Here is a 15,476-nt window from a genome sequence, read left to right as displayed (position 1 = left end):
GCTCAGCTATTTACTAGGGGTATTCACAATGTTGGAGTTAGCTGGCTAATTCGAGCTATTCGCTAACTCCTGCTATTTGCTAAGTCTGTGTTAAGAGAGCTTCGGACTTGGCTTTGGTGAAGAAGAAACTGAGCGGTGCTTATACATGGGGATTTCTAGGAAAATGTTTCCATCTGCTTAAAGAAGGCTTGTTTAAAAAAAAATTAACAGTTATAATGAATAAATGAATAAAACATAGATGTATATAAGACATTCAAATCTCTCAACCAATGGATTATTTCTAGATTTATGAAATAACATTTTAGTTTCCCATAAGAAAAAGAGCCAAATTGACTCATTTTATTTTATAAACTGTGAGTTGCTGGGTCATACGATCTCCTTCAAACAAAAAAGGAATTAGAGATCAATTCTTTGACAGTCAAAAATGTGATAGAAATAATTGATATCTTAGGCCTAATTGGAAATACCAGTGAAATGAAGTATTCAAAGTATTAACAAAATACGATGTATTTCCTTTCCAAAGGTCAATACTATAGTAGTACGAGATAGCAGATAGCGCATGTTTGAGTCTGCTAACTCTGTTAAAACGGCGGCCATATTTGTTTTGGTCATATTTGGTGGCAAAAGTGAGGTTATAAATTTTGAGTATTACAAATTATCCGCTTGGAACGCTATTGCAATTAGCTCATAGAGGGGTCTATAAATACAGGTCATGACACTCATGTTCCTTATGGAGCGGCCATTTTATGGGGTCTTTATGGCTGTAAATTTGAAAATCCAATCTAATTCAATTTGCTCGTAAAAAAATTGTGCATTTTAAAAACAATATTCTAGTTCAGATAATATGTGAATTCATGTTTTCAATTTTGTAATAATGAAATTACAATAATAAGTGATCAATTATTCATTTATTTATTATTAAAAATTGTTCTTTTTCTTGTGAATCAAGAGTTATGATTCAAAAGGCATTGGGACAAGACAGAAATATGCGCCAATTTCAAAAAGAGTTTCAAGTTCTCGATCAATTAAATCTAAAAATCAACAATTCAGTTCCTATTTGGAATCTAATTTTATTTATCATTATTGTGTCGGAACAATCTATTCTACAACTCAAAGCCAAGCAATATCCCTTGAACAATATCACAAAATAACACATCATGTTGTTCAATCCATAATGATAACAGCTGATAAATTTGAAAATTGGTGAACTAGGACCCCATAAAATGGCGATTTTGCTATACACCACGGGATTGTGTCATGATCTGGGACCTGGGACCCATAGCAAGGTCTATGAATACAGGTCATGACACTCGTGTTTCTTATGGACGACCATTTTATGGTGTCTTTATGGCGGTACATTTAAAAATCCAATCTAATTCAATTTGCTCGTAACAAAATTATGCATTTTGCATTTCACTATACCTTCAAGTGAAGTGAACAACCACAAGACTTAACCTATTTTGGACTAAGTGTAACCCTTATCTAAATTTGGGAGAGGAATACCACAAGGTTACCTTATTTTTCCTCTCCCTATAATTTTGATGATATACTTATTGTATGAATCAATGAAGAAGAAGTTAAGAGAAGAATAAGATCATTTTTTTCTGAAAACACTGCATTACTTAATCCCAGGATTTCATTCAACAAGTTTGAACAAAAGTGAAACTCCATTTTAAGCACACATCTCCACCGATATTATCGAGAATAATAACAATGCAGACAGAGGAAGGAGTTCCCTCATATGTCAAAGTTTATCGATAATTAGATTGAAGAAAGCATAACAAACGCGCTCAGTTAATAATCAACAAGAATAATGCTGGAAATCTGCATGACTCACATGTATGTGAAAGAAGCTCAGTTTACGGTGAGATTTACAACCTCACCCCCTAGCGGTTATATATAGGTAACATGTGGATTATGTTTGCGAATATAGATATGGCTGAACCACTGCCGATGGCTGAAATAACTGTTCCAAGACACCTTAAGCGGTGAAACCTTGTTCAACACTCAACTTTTTTAACCTATTCTTATCAGCTGGAATTTTGCACCGCCAAACTAATAAATAAATGTGTAACGTGCAAATCTGAATATAAAGGCGTACAAAAGCTGTCCCATCGCAATAAATAGTGCAGACTATAACGATCAGAGTGTATGGAACACATGATGTCTTCAAAGTCTACCTTACTCTGCTCTATATCTATCAAACTCTACCCTACTAATAAGTGGCGAATGGTACTTTCTTACAACTATCACTAACTGATTTATGACTGGTGGAGGTTTTAATCGCAGTAACTACACTATCAACCTCTATACGACGAAAAACACCCCACCGGTAGTAGCATCTCATTAATTCTTCCACAGCTTCAAGTAACTAGTGAATATTACTATTTTCACTTTCAATCCATGCAAATAACATGCAGAGTCGAACCAGTAAGATGGTGCACTTTAAAATATACTCTAAAAGGACTTAAAAGGAGTAGAGCAACCACACGAAGTATTATAGTATTCTAGTGTAGAAGCCGCTTTCTCCTTTGTTTAGAGTTACGGCTTAGTTTTTAGTGCATTGTTCGAATGGGTGAAAAACCTCTACTATTTCAGCATGTAGTGGAATGTATTTGTGTGGATGCAGTTTCTATATTGTTGGAAGAAAACTATGAAACCGTGGTGAGAGCTGCATTTTGTATAAGTTTTGCATACATTTTAGTAATTATTGTCGTTCAAAAAAATTTTATGAGTTCGGTTAATTAACGATGTTATTTATTAGATGACAATAATAATTTATTGATTGTTCTTCACTTTCACAACAATTGCAAAAACACACCATAATTTGTATACTTTATAAAAAACAGATGGCTCACAAGACTTCCGTCTGATCTTGAGCCTATTAGGAAAATACAATATTAAAATTACAAAATAGAGTGGAACACATCTAAGCAATTGAAGATGCTTTGGATGATTTACGATCAATTACCAGTTTTCTATTACATTTTCAGGTGTGAGAAGGAGGAAGGAAAATTTCTGTATAAGTTTTGCATATACTTAAGGCTGTGCAAAAGCTAAAAATAAACTCTCTACTCGTGATATTTTTCAAAGTTTTTCGATTTGTGTATCATCAAGCTATCAAAATGAAAAAGTTTTCTCAGGAAAACATTTTTTTTCCAATCATTACTTTTTGAGATATGAGCGCCTGAAGTTTGAATTTTTGGGACAGAACATTTCAAATTCGGTACGATATAAATCCATGAGATTCAGAAGATGGATTCTTCATGGTATTGTTGATCTAGTAAAACAAAAATTCTCTCAAAATATCAATTTTTGAAAAAGTTATTCAATTTACCAAAAAAAAAACTTAACTAAAATTTATTTCTGGTTATTTTTAGTAAATTGAATAACTATCTTAAAAATTGATATTTTCAAAGAAATTTTGTTTTACTAGATCAACAATATTATTCATGTACAGTGCTATTTTGTTTTGTACCACTCCATGGGTCTTGTTAGACTCAGTGGAAATTGTCATATTGTATTGTATAACAATACCATGTAGAATTTATCCACTAACCTAAATCTCATGGATTTATCTCTTATCGAATTTGAAATGTTCTGTTCCAAAAATGTAATCTTTAGGCGCTAATATCTCAAAAAGTAATGAGCAGAAAAAAAAATTTCCTGAGAAAACTTTTTCATTTTGATAATTTGATGATATAAAAATCGGAAAACTTTGAAAAATATCACGAGTAGAAAGTTTATTTTTAGCCTTTGCACAGCCTTAATGAACAGTTTTGGGCTTTGAGCCTGTTGGTCCTTCCCCAATCATTCATAGTTGAGAATGATATTGTATGTATCAATGTAGAAATAAATTTCATTATTTATTAATCACAAGACAAATTCTGAGTTCAGTTAATTAACCATACTCCTTACATGCTTAGGATGATTTACAACAAGTATCTCCAGTTTTTTAGAACAGTATCAGACGTGAAAAGGGGAGATAAGGATTTCTGAGCTCTTTTCTCTCATAATATTCAGATAATGGATTGAAATAGCAGTGGAATGTCTAAAAATGAGTAACGATCTGTGGAGCTATGTGTTTCAAGACTAAAAAAAGTGGACAAAAATCATGAAGTGTAAACATAACCTATTTTTGGACAATTTCTATCTAAAGTTGAGAAGAAGAAAGTTTTGGGCTTTAAGCCTTTTGTTCCTTCCCCAATCATTCACAATTGAGAATGATATTGTATGTGTCAATGTATGAATAAATAAAATATTCCTTAGAATAGAGAATGAGGAACTCTTAACCTGTAATTCATAAGACAAGCGAGATACGAGCAACTTAAGAATTTGTCTTCCCAAATGTCGTAGTTTTTACAGCGTATACAAGTAAATACAGTAGTTTACACATCGATTGTTGAAGAATTGGTTAAGATGAAAGATTTTGGATGGAGGACAGGCTAGATGAATCACTGAAGAAGGAAGAATGATATGGTCTTACTTCAAGGATGAATTCAATCGAAAATGAGAGGTTTAGAAGTGCAATCAATTCAAAATCTACTTTGTAAGAATAATTAAGGAATGAAAATTTTGTGAAGTGAACATAGTCCAGTCAAAGAGACGTTATAGAGGGAAATGTTTGGAAGAAAATTTTTGTTCTGTTTAGGGTAGTAAGGAGGTAAACATAATTATCAAAAGTACCCACCCCTACCCAATGTGCTAAGGGAGTGGGGGTGGTTCAAAGGTACCATTTTTTGATTTCTCGCAAATAACTTGAGAACTATGTAACTTTATTGTTATATACAAAATTGAAGCCCACATAATTTCCTACAATATTCATCCCACAACTTTTCCTATATCTTCTCTAGTTTTCGAGATATCCGCTTTTGAAGGTGTGACATTTTTGAAAAACACGTTTGCCTCCAATTTTTTCCAATTTTCGCTCTTATTACTTTTGAAAAATTGATTTTGAACCACCCTCATCCCCTTAGCACATGAGTTAGGAATGAGGACTTTTGTTATGTTCTTATCCTAACTAGTCTTAACAAAGCTGCAAAGTCAAAAATTGTGTTTAAAACATTCCCTCCAAATTTCTTTGTCAATAATCGGTTTATTGTTGCAAAAATGGAGATTTCACAATCAACGCTAAAGCTGCTGCAAAAAGTGTAGGGAAATTCGTGAAAGTGTCAAGTTATACATCAAATTGAAGAGAATTCAATGCTCTATAAGTTCATAATCAGCATGGATTTTTCCAATCAATATTTCAAAAGTTATAAGAGCGAAAATTTAAAAAAAATTGGAGGCAAAACGTGTTTTTTTAAAATGTCATACCCTCAAGATCGGATATCTCGAAAACTAGAAAATATATAGAAAAAGTTGTGAGATGAATATTGCAGGAAATTATGTGAGCCTAAATATCGTATATAACAATAATGTCCGTAAGATACATTGTTTTCGAGTTATCTGCGAGAAACCAAAAAATAGTGCCTTTGAACCACCCCCACCCCCTTAGCACAGGGAGTAGGGGTGGGAACTTTTGATATGTTTACCTCCTTACTATCCAGAACAGAACTGCGGGGTCAAAAATTGTCTCCCAAACATTTCCCTCTATACCCTTTTTTGAGCATTCATTGCCTGGACTAATCGCTACAATACAACCTATATGGGACTATGTGTAACCGTGTCCAGTAACGAAGAACTTCTCATTTTGACGATATTATGTGCATCAAGATGATTGACTTTTTTCTGATGTAGACAGAAAGATCTTTCGAGAATGATCTAAACCTGTTCTGATCTCACACTCTATCGTGATAAACTCAATTCTTTGATTCTGAGACCGACTACCGTTCACCATATTCTGCTACACATAATATGCTGATTTCCCTATTTTATATGTATTTATTTATGAAATAGCATTCACCAGGTTGTTAGGGTGAAAGAACATCGTGAAAATCTTACTCATAACACCACTTTTACTTTCCTTAGAGGCAACTATAGAAATAGTTCACAAGTAGTATAGTTTATAGTATTAGAATCACGTGGAGGTTGCTAACTCATTTGGCATTCAGAGTGTGTGTGTGTGTTATCTGAGCCACTGTTTCACGAAATGCTTACGCAATCATGTAAATCAGTCCGTGAACTAGCTAAACAAATTAAGTTCAACTAGGTTTCGTGAAGCAGCCGAGTTGTAACTTGTGAGAGTCCCTCTGAGGGAATCTATCACTATATAGTGCAAGTGAAATATTGTTCCTGCTTTCTTGGGTTACAACTGTGCCCACTTTCATTCTCACAATTTCATAGTCGAAAATAGCTACCACGCCGTGAACATATATCATATTACCGGTTGAAGAAAAGCATGCAGTTCTTACCAAAAAAATGTCTTGTGGATGATAGTTCACCATACCGCCTCACTTAAGGTGAAAATAAGTTTATGTTGGTGTTTAGTCATTAACTAGTCTTATTAGATGAGAATTTATGTGGCGCCAAACATATTTTGATCATAACTATCTTACTGAGTAGAAGTGAAAATGATAATTTCCGGGTTTCACGTTTTCATTGCTAAAGGTTACAACAATGTCCAACACTATAAGTATCATGTTACTGCTAAAATGTATGCGAATGTTGTGAATAGTGTTTAGTTATGAACAACACCATTTCTTCAAATACAATTTGTTTGTATTGAAGTGAATAAAGAAGTTATTCATTCTTTATTCATTTATACAATAGGTACATTATCAGGATGATAGGTAGAGGAAAAATCTGGTGTGGTACACTCACACAACTTTCCTTGCTCATTGATCTATAAGCCTCATTAACGAGGATAATTTAGGGAATAACATTATGCCGATTGGCGGCTAAATAATTAAAACTAGATTATACTATTGTGATTGTGTTCAGAGTACATTTTTCCTTTGTTTTGAATTATGAAATTTGAGGATTTTTTAAAAGTTGTCAAAACAGCTGTTCTACAAATAAAATATTGAAATGTGTTCTTTTGAATAAACTGCTCTACCTACCTACCGCACGCACGAGAAGGAGGTTACAAAGTAAATTTCTCAAGGAAGGGGTGGACCCCCTGTTAATTTCTCAGGGAGGAGACTCGAGCCAGTTGATAGAGCTGATATATATCTATACAAGGTATGAATTTGAAAAAAAATCGGTCAAGTCATTTTTGAGAAAATCGTGATAGAAATTTAACAAAATTCATTCTTCTCAGGAATATTACGGAGCTCCTGCAATTTTCCCAGAAATGAGACTCATGTCAGTTGATAGGGCTTATAAATAGTTATCTAGTGTATAAATTTGAAGAAAATCGTTAGAGCCGTTTTCAAGAAAACCGTGAAAAACATGAATTTTTATCTATTATCCGCCATTTTTCCGCCATTCTGAATTGAATTTTATTGAATTTCTTATTGTCGGATCCTCATGGTATAAGGACCTTAAGTTTAGAATTTCAAGTTAATCGGTTAATTAGGAATGGAGTTAACGTGTTCACAGACACACACACACACTCAGACCAACACCCAAACATCATGTTTTTGGACTCAGGGGACCTTGAAATGTATAGAAAACATGAAATTGCGGTACCTTAAATTTTTTTGGAAAGCAATACTTTCCTTACTTATGGTAATAGGGCAAGGAAAGTAATGAAACGTATTGAAAACATGAAATTAGGGTACCTTAATTTTTTTGGAAAGCAATACTTCCCTTACCTATGGAAATAGGGCAAGGAAGGTAGAAATAAGGTAACCTTGTGCTATTCTTCTCTCAAATTCAGATAACACATTGTCCGAAATAGGTCAAGTCTTGTAGTTCTTCAATTCACAAAATTTTTAGTCCCCAAGTATTTTCACAAAACTAGAAGCATTTTGTTGATTTTTTCTCTCACTTTTTAAGGAATGAGCTTAATTGTTCATCTTTGATTCATCTATTTTTGATTGAGAATGTGTTAATTTCTCAACTCATCAACCACTCAACTACTGAACTTATCAACTACACAACAAATAACTACTCAACTAATTTGTTATAATCTAAATTTGGTGAATAGGATATTGAAAAACATATAGAAGTTTGCTTGTAGAATTGAGATTCAATTTTATTTGTCGATAATAAACAACATTATCAACCCATCAGCTCATAAGTTAGATGCAGATTAATTTTCTGATTGCAATCTAATTGGCTAAATGGAGAGATATGTTTGTTTAGTGCGAGATGCGAGCAACTTAACCGGTGGTCATCTTATCAGTCCAATTTGATATGTGCCGATCTTATCGGATGCAACCAATGCATTTCAGTTCAATCCTTCGAGGTACATTCGCGGTTAATCCTGGTTTATCTGAGGTTAATCCTTTGTTAGTTAAGTACTAACAACTGTCGTCCATACTCAATAATTATTATTATGAGTACACCAGTTGCAGCACGTATCTGACCTACCGTTAAATCTGTTCTATTTAGCAAGTTCTTCACGACTAGTTGTATTGCTTTGAGGTAGGACGAGAATGTCCCTCCTGAACTTGATATAACTGATAAAGCATAACGGTGATCGAAAATTACAACTCAATCAGAGTCCGTCTCCCCCCATAAATAACGCTCTAAATTGGCTTTGGGCAATACATGTCACTGTTTAATAGTCTCTCAATTCGATTATAGAGTCTGTGGTTAGGGTTAGAGCCCAAATGCTAATCGATCGATGAATCTTCAACACTGTAGCGAGGAAGTCTCACTACAATTCTATGAATCCAATTTGGAGTCATGTTGATGAGGAGAGTACGTGATTGAACTTTCTCTTATCACTTGTACGTAATAATTCACTCAAATAGGTCTACTTATCCAGTTTCAAATTTCAACCCCCATCGAATATAATGTCCCTGTTTTGGAATAGAGCTTCTCCAAGACAAAACGCAGTATTCATTTGATCGGAATTAGTTTTGTTGATACGGGTGCGAATTGTTTAGAATTCCAATTAATTAGTTTCAAATTTCAACCCCCATTGAATATAATGTCCCTGTTTTGAAGTAGAGCTTCTCCTTGACAAAACGCAGTATCCATTTGATTGGAATTGGTTTTGTTGATACAGGTGCGAATTGTTTAGAATTTCAATTAATAGGATTGCAGTTTGTGATGGAGTCGTCGTGATTTTTATTTTCCACATTCCCTGCACTCTCCAACCCTTCAACTGAGAAAAATATTTGATTACACTTGGAGAGAAACGATTGATTGCATTCGTTCAAATGCAGAATACAGAGATAATTATTATAGAACAAAAATTCCAATCAAAAGTTGTCAATCACCTTGAAGACTTCTAGTTATACACTCAATCATTTTTAAATAATAAGACGATTCTATATCAAGAAGTTTGTTTATTTATTGCATTAGTAATCTCCACCCAGCTAACTGGGAACTATAAACTGCAATTTAAAATCAAAATATTGATAAAAAATTATTTTTGTAGTCAGGACTGGTTATTGACACAGATCCAAGTGTACTCTTTACGTTAAATCAAGTATTATTCTAATATAATAAGTTGAAAATAATTAAGGACTGATAATTTTGTGAAGTGAACAACTAAAAGACTTAACCAATTTCGGACTATGGGTAACCTTATCTAAAATTTGGAGAGGAATAGCACAAGGATACCTTATTTTTTCTCTCCCTATCATTTTCAAGATGTACTTATTGTATCAATCAATAAAGTTGAATTGTTGATATTAGAAGTAGCACAGGGTGGTTGACAACAATCAATTTTAACTCATGTCTCACCTGTTCTGGCTTCTAGATTTATCCTGTGCTGACCTAGGTCACCTTTTACCTGTTTCAGGGTGGCTAAATATATATGATTTGCAATCATAGGCCAACAAAAAATTAGAAACATTCAAAGAGTCAATTACTTTTTACCTATATAGCAGGGAGACATTGCTGTGTCAAGGGTGGTTGACAGCATTCATTTTGAATTTTCATTCACTTATTATTATACAAACTGTTGGTTCCTGAGTCAATTCAAGAACATTTTCATCTTCCTATTGCAGTTTCTGTCATTGTTGTACATTTCGAATCTGGATCTTCATTTTCATGCGAATTATCATAAACTGTTTGCTATTGTGTTCACATGTTGTGTAACAATATTTATTATACAGATGAAAACTACTGAGATATTGCAATTATTCAAATGCCAATGAATTAATGATCATTATTAAACTAAAATCCAAATTAAATACTGTAAATCACCCCGAAGTAGCACTCCCCGTAGCACTCCTGCTACTGCAAATATTGACAATGGGGTAAACAGCTAGATGGTAATTTGATGAGCGCTACTATTCAAAAATAATAAATATTAATTATTTTTACAGATTAAAATAGGTTTGAATTTGCGATTTGTCAATATTTGCAGTGACAGAAGTCTTCGGGGTGATTTACAGCATGTAATTGGAATTTTTGTTTAATAATAATAAATTATTAATTTTTTTTATTGAGACTTTTTGTTATTTTGATAGTGTAAAAGAGCGTGGAAGAGGTTGAACAAGCAATGACAGACCTTGAAATTGTAGTTTTTCAATCATCTTCGATTTGAAATTTATTCAATTTTGTTTTGTGTTTGTACACAGAACGTGGAAGATCTGAGCGCGCGATGCCAGAGCTGCGGCCGGCGACTGGTGGCACTAATGGGAGGCTCCGACCCTAGTGTGACGTCACAACAGGGCACAACCTCGTCAGCAAGGCGTCAGGCCCACCTGCAGCACAGGGCTACTGCTCGTCTGCTCGCCGATCCGGAATTGCACGCACTGCGTCGAGAAGCGCCCGCCATCTTGAAATCTCTCAGGGAAACTGCCCTCTGGCTGCCGCATAGCGAGGATGTCAGGTGAGGAAAAATAATTTATTAATTTGTTTCGTTTATTGACAAATAGCAGGTAACCTGTGCTCCGCCAGGGTCCATTTTAAAACTTGACTAACTGAAAACTTGACGTAATGGAATCTTGTAGATTTGAAAATAGTCCTATAACCATCATCGGTTAATTAAGAATCTATATGCAAAATTTAAAGTTAATCTGTCCAGTAGTTCAGACTTGATGATGATGATCATCATCATCATAATCATCAACACCATCATCAACATCATCTTTCTCTTCTTCTTCGTTTTCTTCTCCTTCTCCTTCTCCCCCATAATCGTCTTCTCCTTCAAAATCAACTTAATGAAAATTCATTTCTCAGTTAATAAAATAAAAACTACCATTGCAAAAACCACTGATTTATTTTCATTATCATCATAATCATCATCACCTTTCCCTTCTTCGTACTCTCTTTATTTTTCTTCTTCTTGATTCTCATATTTTTCTCCTTCTTCTTCTTCCCATCATCGTCTTCTTCTTCAGAATCAAGTGGTTGAAAATTCATTCACTATAAAACTGATTTATTATGAAAATTTGATACAATAGTTTTGTTTATACATCATCTTGAACATCAAGCAGCAGAATACAATAGAATAAATGAAGACCTATGATTGGTCATAAGCTGTTGACCAATCAGTGTTGAGCTCGACTGCTATTGGTAGAGACTAAAGACACGTGGATATAGCCCTCGGTCAACTCAACGGATTTGGTTTCAACTTACTCTGTGCAAACAGCCCTGAAGTAATCCCAGAATGAGTTAGTTCTGGTATATTAGTAATGGTGAAGAATATTTTCAGGAAACGTCAATTGAGAATTTTATTGAAACTGAATTTTTATTGTCTTTTTTCTCTAGGTTCACTTTTGAATGTAAATAAAAATATAGATCTGAGTAGCTTACCTTTTTTTAAGTCACGACATGTTTTGGCTATATAATGCTATTATCAAGTCTTGAATTTCAAAAATGGTACTCACATTTTTATTTTTATTTGATTTTTCATTTTTTGATTCTAGGCTGTGGGTGGAGAAAGCTGAAAAACTGTACAAAGAAGTGGATAGAGCAGTCCAGAGATTGGAGGCTCTCAGCGAGAAAAGGAGAGAAAAACTGAGAGAGTTGGCAAGGATGAGAGCCCTGGAAGACGAGACATCTGAGGTGAGTGACACAATATTTCTCAATCTACCAGCACTCATTCCCGACTTTCTCTCGATTTCTGAGTGCGTCGGCTATTCCCTGGCCTACTCTATTATTCCATCTCTAGTCATAGGATGTCGTCCAGAATTTCCAGTATTTCCCAATGGTATAGAATTGTATTATCGGGGTTTTTCGTTGAGAAGTAGAGTTTGACATAGAAAATTCTGAGTTTTATCAATTTCACTATCATGAAGTCCATGTTAAAATGGCAGTATTTGAGGAATTTAGACCGTATTCTAACATGCAATAGACCCGTGATTGTTGAAACAATTTATCCCACGATTTATCTACACCAGGTGTACGTGACATGTTAACTTCATTATGAAATCGACTAAATATCAAATTTTAGCGTTGAAATCATTAAGAATTGTTATCATTATGCCAAAAATACTTTGCAAATATAATTGCAATCAAACTATTACACTTGTTTTGAGAGTATAAGTGGCAATGCGATGAAACTAAGAAATGAGCTTCTTCGACCGTATGACATTTTGTTCTTCCTACTTCTGTAGCCTTTTCCTATGACGATAAATATGTTCATGATAAATGGTTGGAGCCTTGTAGATTAATACGAAACTACTAATTTTCATTGAAATTTGAACCAAGTTCTCCTAGTTCTATTCAGCTTGGTTGTTTATAATAAGCTCTTTTTTTCTATTCATTTTAATATGATATCATAAAGTTATTCGAACTTACTGCCGGCGCACAAGTTGTTTTTTGCCGGTGGTTCCATATTGTAATCGATAATATTCATTCCATCAATTTGTTATTACTTTATTACAAATAAATGAATTTGAATTGATAAAGTGATTGACAATCATCAATTTTATATAAATTCATGAGTAATTGATAAGATCCAATACTACAGAACTTATTCTTGGATAGGAGATCATCAACAATGTTCGCAGAGAAAGAAATCCCAAGCATTCACAGTTTCCGAAAGAGCTCTCATGATAAACTACTGACTTCCCTCACGCATTGCTTGGGAGGGATCCACATTTCAACCCATAATTTAACAAAGTTTATCGACTAATTAATACGGTACACCTTCCTGTTTCACTATTGATATCACGCAACCCTTTTTAACGCAAAGTTACGATAACCGAATTATGAATGGTCAACGGCTAAATCAAAGAGAACCTGTAATCATGAAAACCAGCTTTAAAGCTCATCGGTCATCTGAATGATAGGTACATACTCTACATTTGTGTAGCGTGTCCCGAGGTAAAGTCTTCCAGCTCACAGTTTATGGACAAGTTACGATTAAAAGTTGTGTACTTCTGTTCAGTGTGCCACAATAATATTTTACATTCACGAACAAGGAATGTTCATTTGTTGCTCTCACTCTCTCTCTCTCTCTCTCTCTCTCCTTGATTCACGCACGCACTCACACACACATGAGATCTCCAGGGTAGCTGGAGAGAAAACTGGAAGCAAATGATATAAAGATGTCCTGGAGACATATTCAGAACAATAGAGAGAGTGCAAGAGTTAGGAATAAAGACGATGAAAACAAGTTTTTGACGCACACTCGAAAATTATAGGCTAGCCTAACATGCGTGCAGAACTAGAATGTTCAGGTTTATAGATTCAAGTCTATTCTTGTAGGATGTTTTGGTTGGGAATGCAAGTGAAATTCAAAATATATTCATTTAAAATGAATTATGATGAGACGAAATGTGATTGGTGTATATTATTATGAGAGTTCATTATCCTAACCATATTAGTAGATTATCCGAGAGTTTGTTGTTAACTTACCTTGAAATTTAACTGTGGCCCTCATTTGACAGGAATTCATTTATTTTATTTATTATTTTTACAAGGAAGCACTGACCGAGAGGGAGAAACTAAGGATACTCCTTGTACTATTTCTCTCCCAAATTTAGATAAATTGATAAATTGTTACATTATTCGTTTAGGAAAGGATTATCTTAATTTTTACATTAACCATAATTATTTAATCAGGAATGCTTACAATGAACCCTCTCAATTATTGATTTCACTTGGATAATAATCATTTCTACCTTTCAAAAATTATCTGAGAAACAGCCAAGTAAAATAATACTGTGATTTGATTGTCTACATGACTATAGTAGGCCCATGTTCAGTATGGAAAGATTAGTTGATAATTGATATCTGAGGTCTTCGTCGTTGGATTTTATGAAAGCACTAAATATTGTCATACAACATATTTATCAAAAATCGAGATACCAGTATCGGTTGTTACACCATCATAAATCTCTTGTAAACTTCAAATTAAGTATCGAGAGCAGCAGTATTCATACTGATGGCCAAGAACCGTTACTTGTGTAAGCCGTGACCTTTCAAGGTGAACGCCTGACATTGGCTTAGACAGGCCCCTCCCCTATCAGCGGCTCATACAAACGTTACGATTCAAACTGCAAATACAGCAGTGAATAACTTCTGATACGGCTCAACTGTGTTCACCACGATACTGTATTTGTATTGGATTGTAACTGAATTTCCTAGCATAATATAGTGAGGTCCACGTTATAATGGTAGTGGAGAAAGATAGGAGATCAACGTTGCCGCTCCTCTGTCTTGTCGATGCCTTTTTAGTATTTTTAATTTACTACAGAAGCTTAGCTAGGGTGTAATAATGTTGTGTTAGAAGGAATTTGCAATAACGCCAAAGATACGCCCAAAATCTGCGTTTTTCCAGCGATATTTTGCTTTTTCTCAGATTTATGGAGAAAAAATGAACAGAAAGACTTCAAATTTACTACAGAAGCTCAGCTGGGGTGTAATAATGTTGTGTTAGAAGGAATTTGAAATAAAGCCAAAGATAGCCTACGCCCAAAATTAGTGGTTTTTTGCGTTTTCTCAGTTCTTTCATCAAGCAATAGACATAAAATGTTCAAATTTGGTACAGAGGTTGAGCTAGAGTCTAAAAATTGCATCAAAGACACGCCAAAAATCAGCGTTTTTCCAAAGTTTTTCTCAGCTTTTCTGCGTTTTCTCAGTGACTTTCTGATGGAATGAAGCATGCTCAAATGAAAAATGCAGGCGAGTGAAGCGAGCCCGCTGATCCCGTTTTTGTACGATCCAATCGGGGACCAGGGGCGGAGCCCCCTGGCTAGACGGATATGGCGAGCGAAGCGAGCCTCACGGCTAGTATAGTATAAATGACTATAGTTATGTTCATCACTAGTTCAATTCGATAAGGTCGATAATTATTTATTGATTATCTCTGGATTCCTCGCACTCTTTGTTCGTTTCCGATTCCATCTCTTTGGAATGTATTTCTACTTGTATTTTCTCACGTCCCCTTTCTTGGAGAACGAAAACGCGATTGCATGCATATTGCACGCTACTTCGCCAAGTTTGTTCTTATAGCCGCCGCCGCCGCACCGCAAAGTCCCACTTTGTTCTTTCAGCCATTTCTCATTATTGCGTCC

General features: G+C 34.6%; 1 protein-coding gene across 1 annotated transcript in view; it reads left to right on the top strand.

Annotated features, from left to right (window-relative positions):
- Window positions 1-15,476, top strand: part of LOC111057901 — a 656,398-nt gene that overhangs the window by 422,035 nt on the left and 218,887 nt on the right. The window contains 2 exon segments of the mRNA XM_039431312.1: window positions 10,587-10,840; window positions 11,880-12,018. Of these exon segments, the coding sequence (XP_039287246.1) occupies window positions 10,587-10,840; window positions 11,880-12,018 (393 nt within the window).

This window comes from Nilaparvata lugens, chromosome 6 (genome assembly GCF_014356525.2).
Source record: "Nilaparvata lugens isolate BPH chromosome 6, ASM1435652v1, whole genome shotgun sequence".
Taxonomy (NCBI): Eukaryota; Metazoa; Arthropoda; class Insecta; order Hemiptera; family Delphacidae; genus Nilaparvata; species Nilaparvata lugens.
Note: the sequence above shows the minus strand (reverse complement) of the source record. Positions and strands in the feature narration are given on the sequence as shown.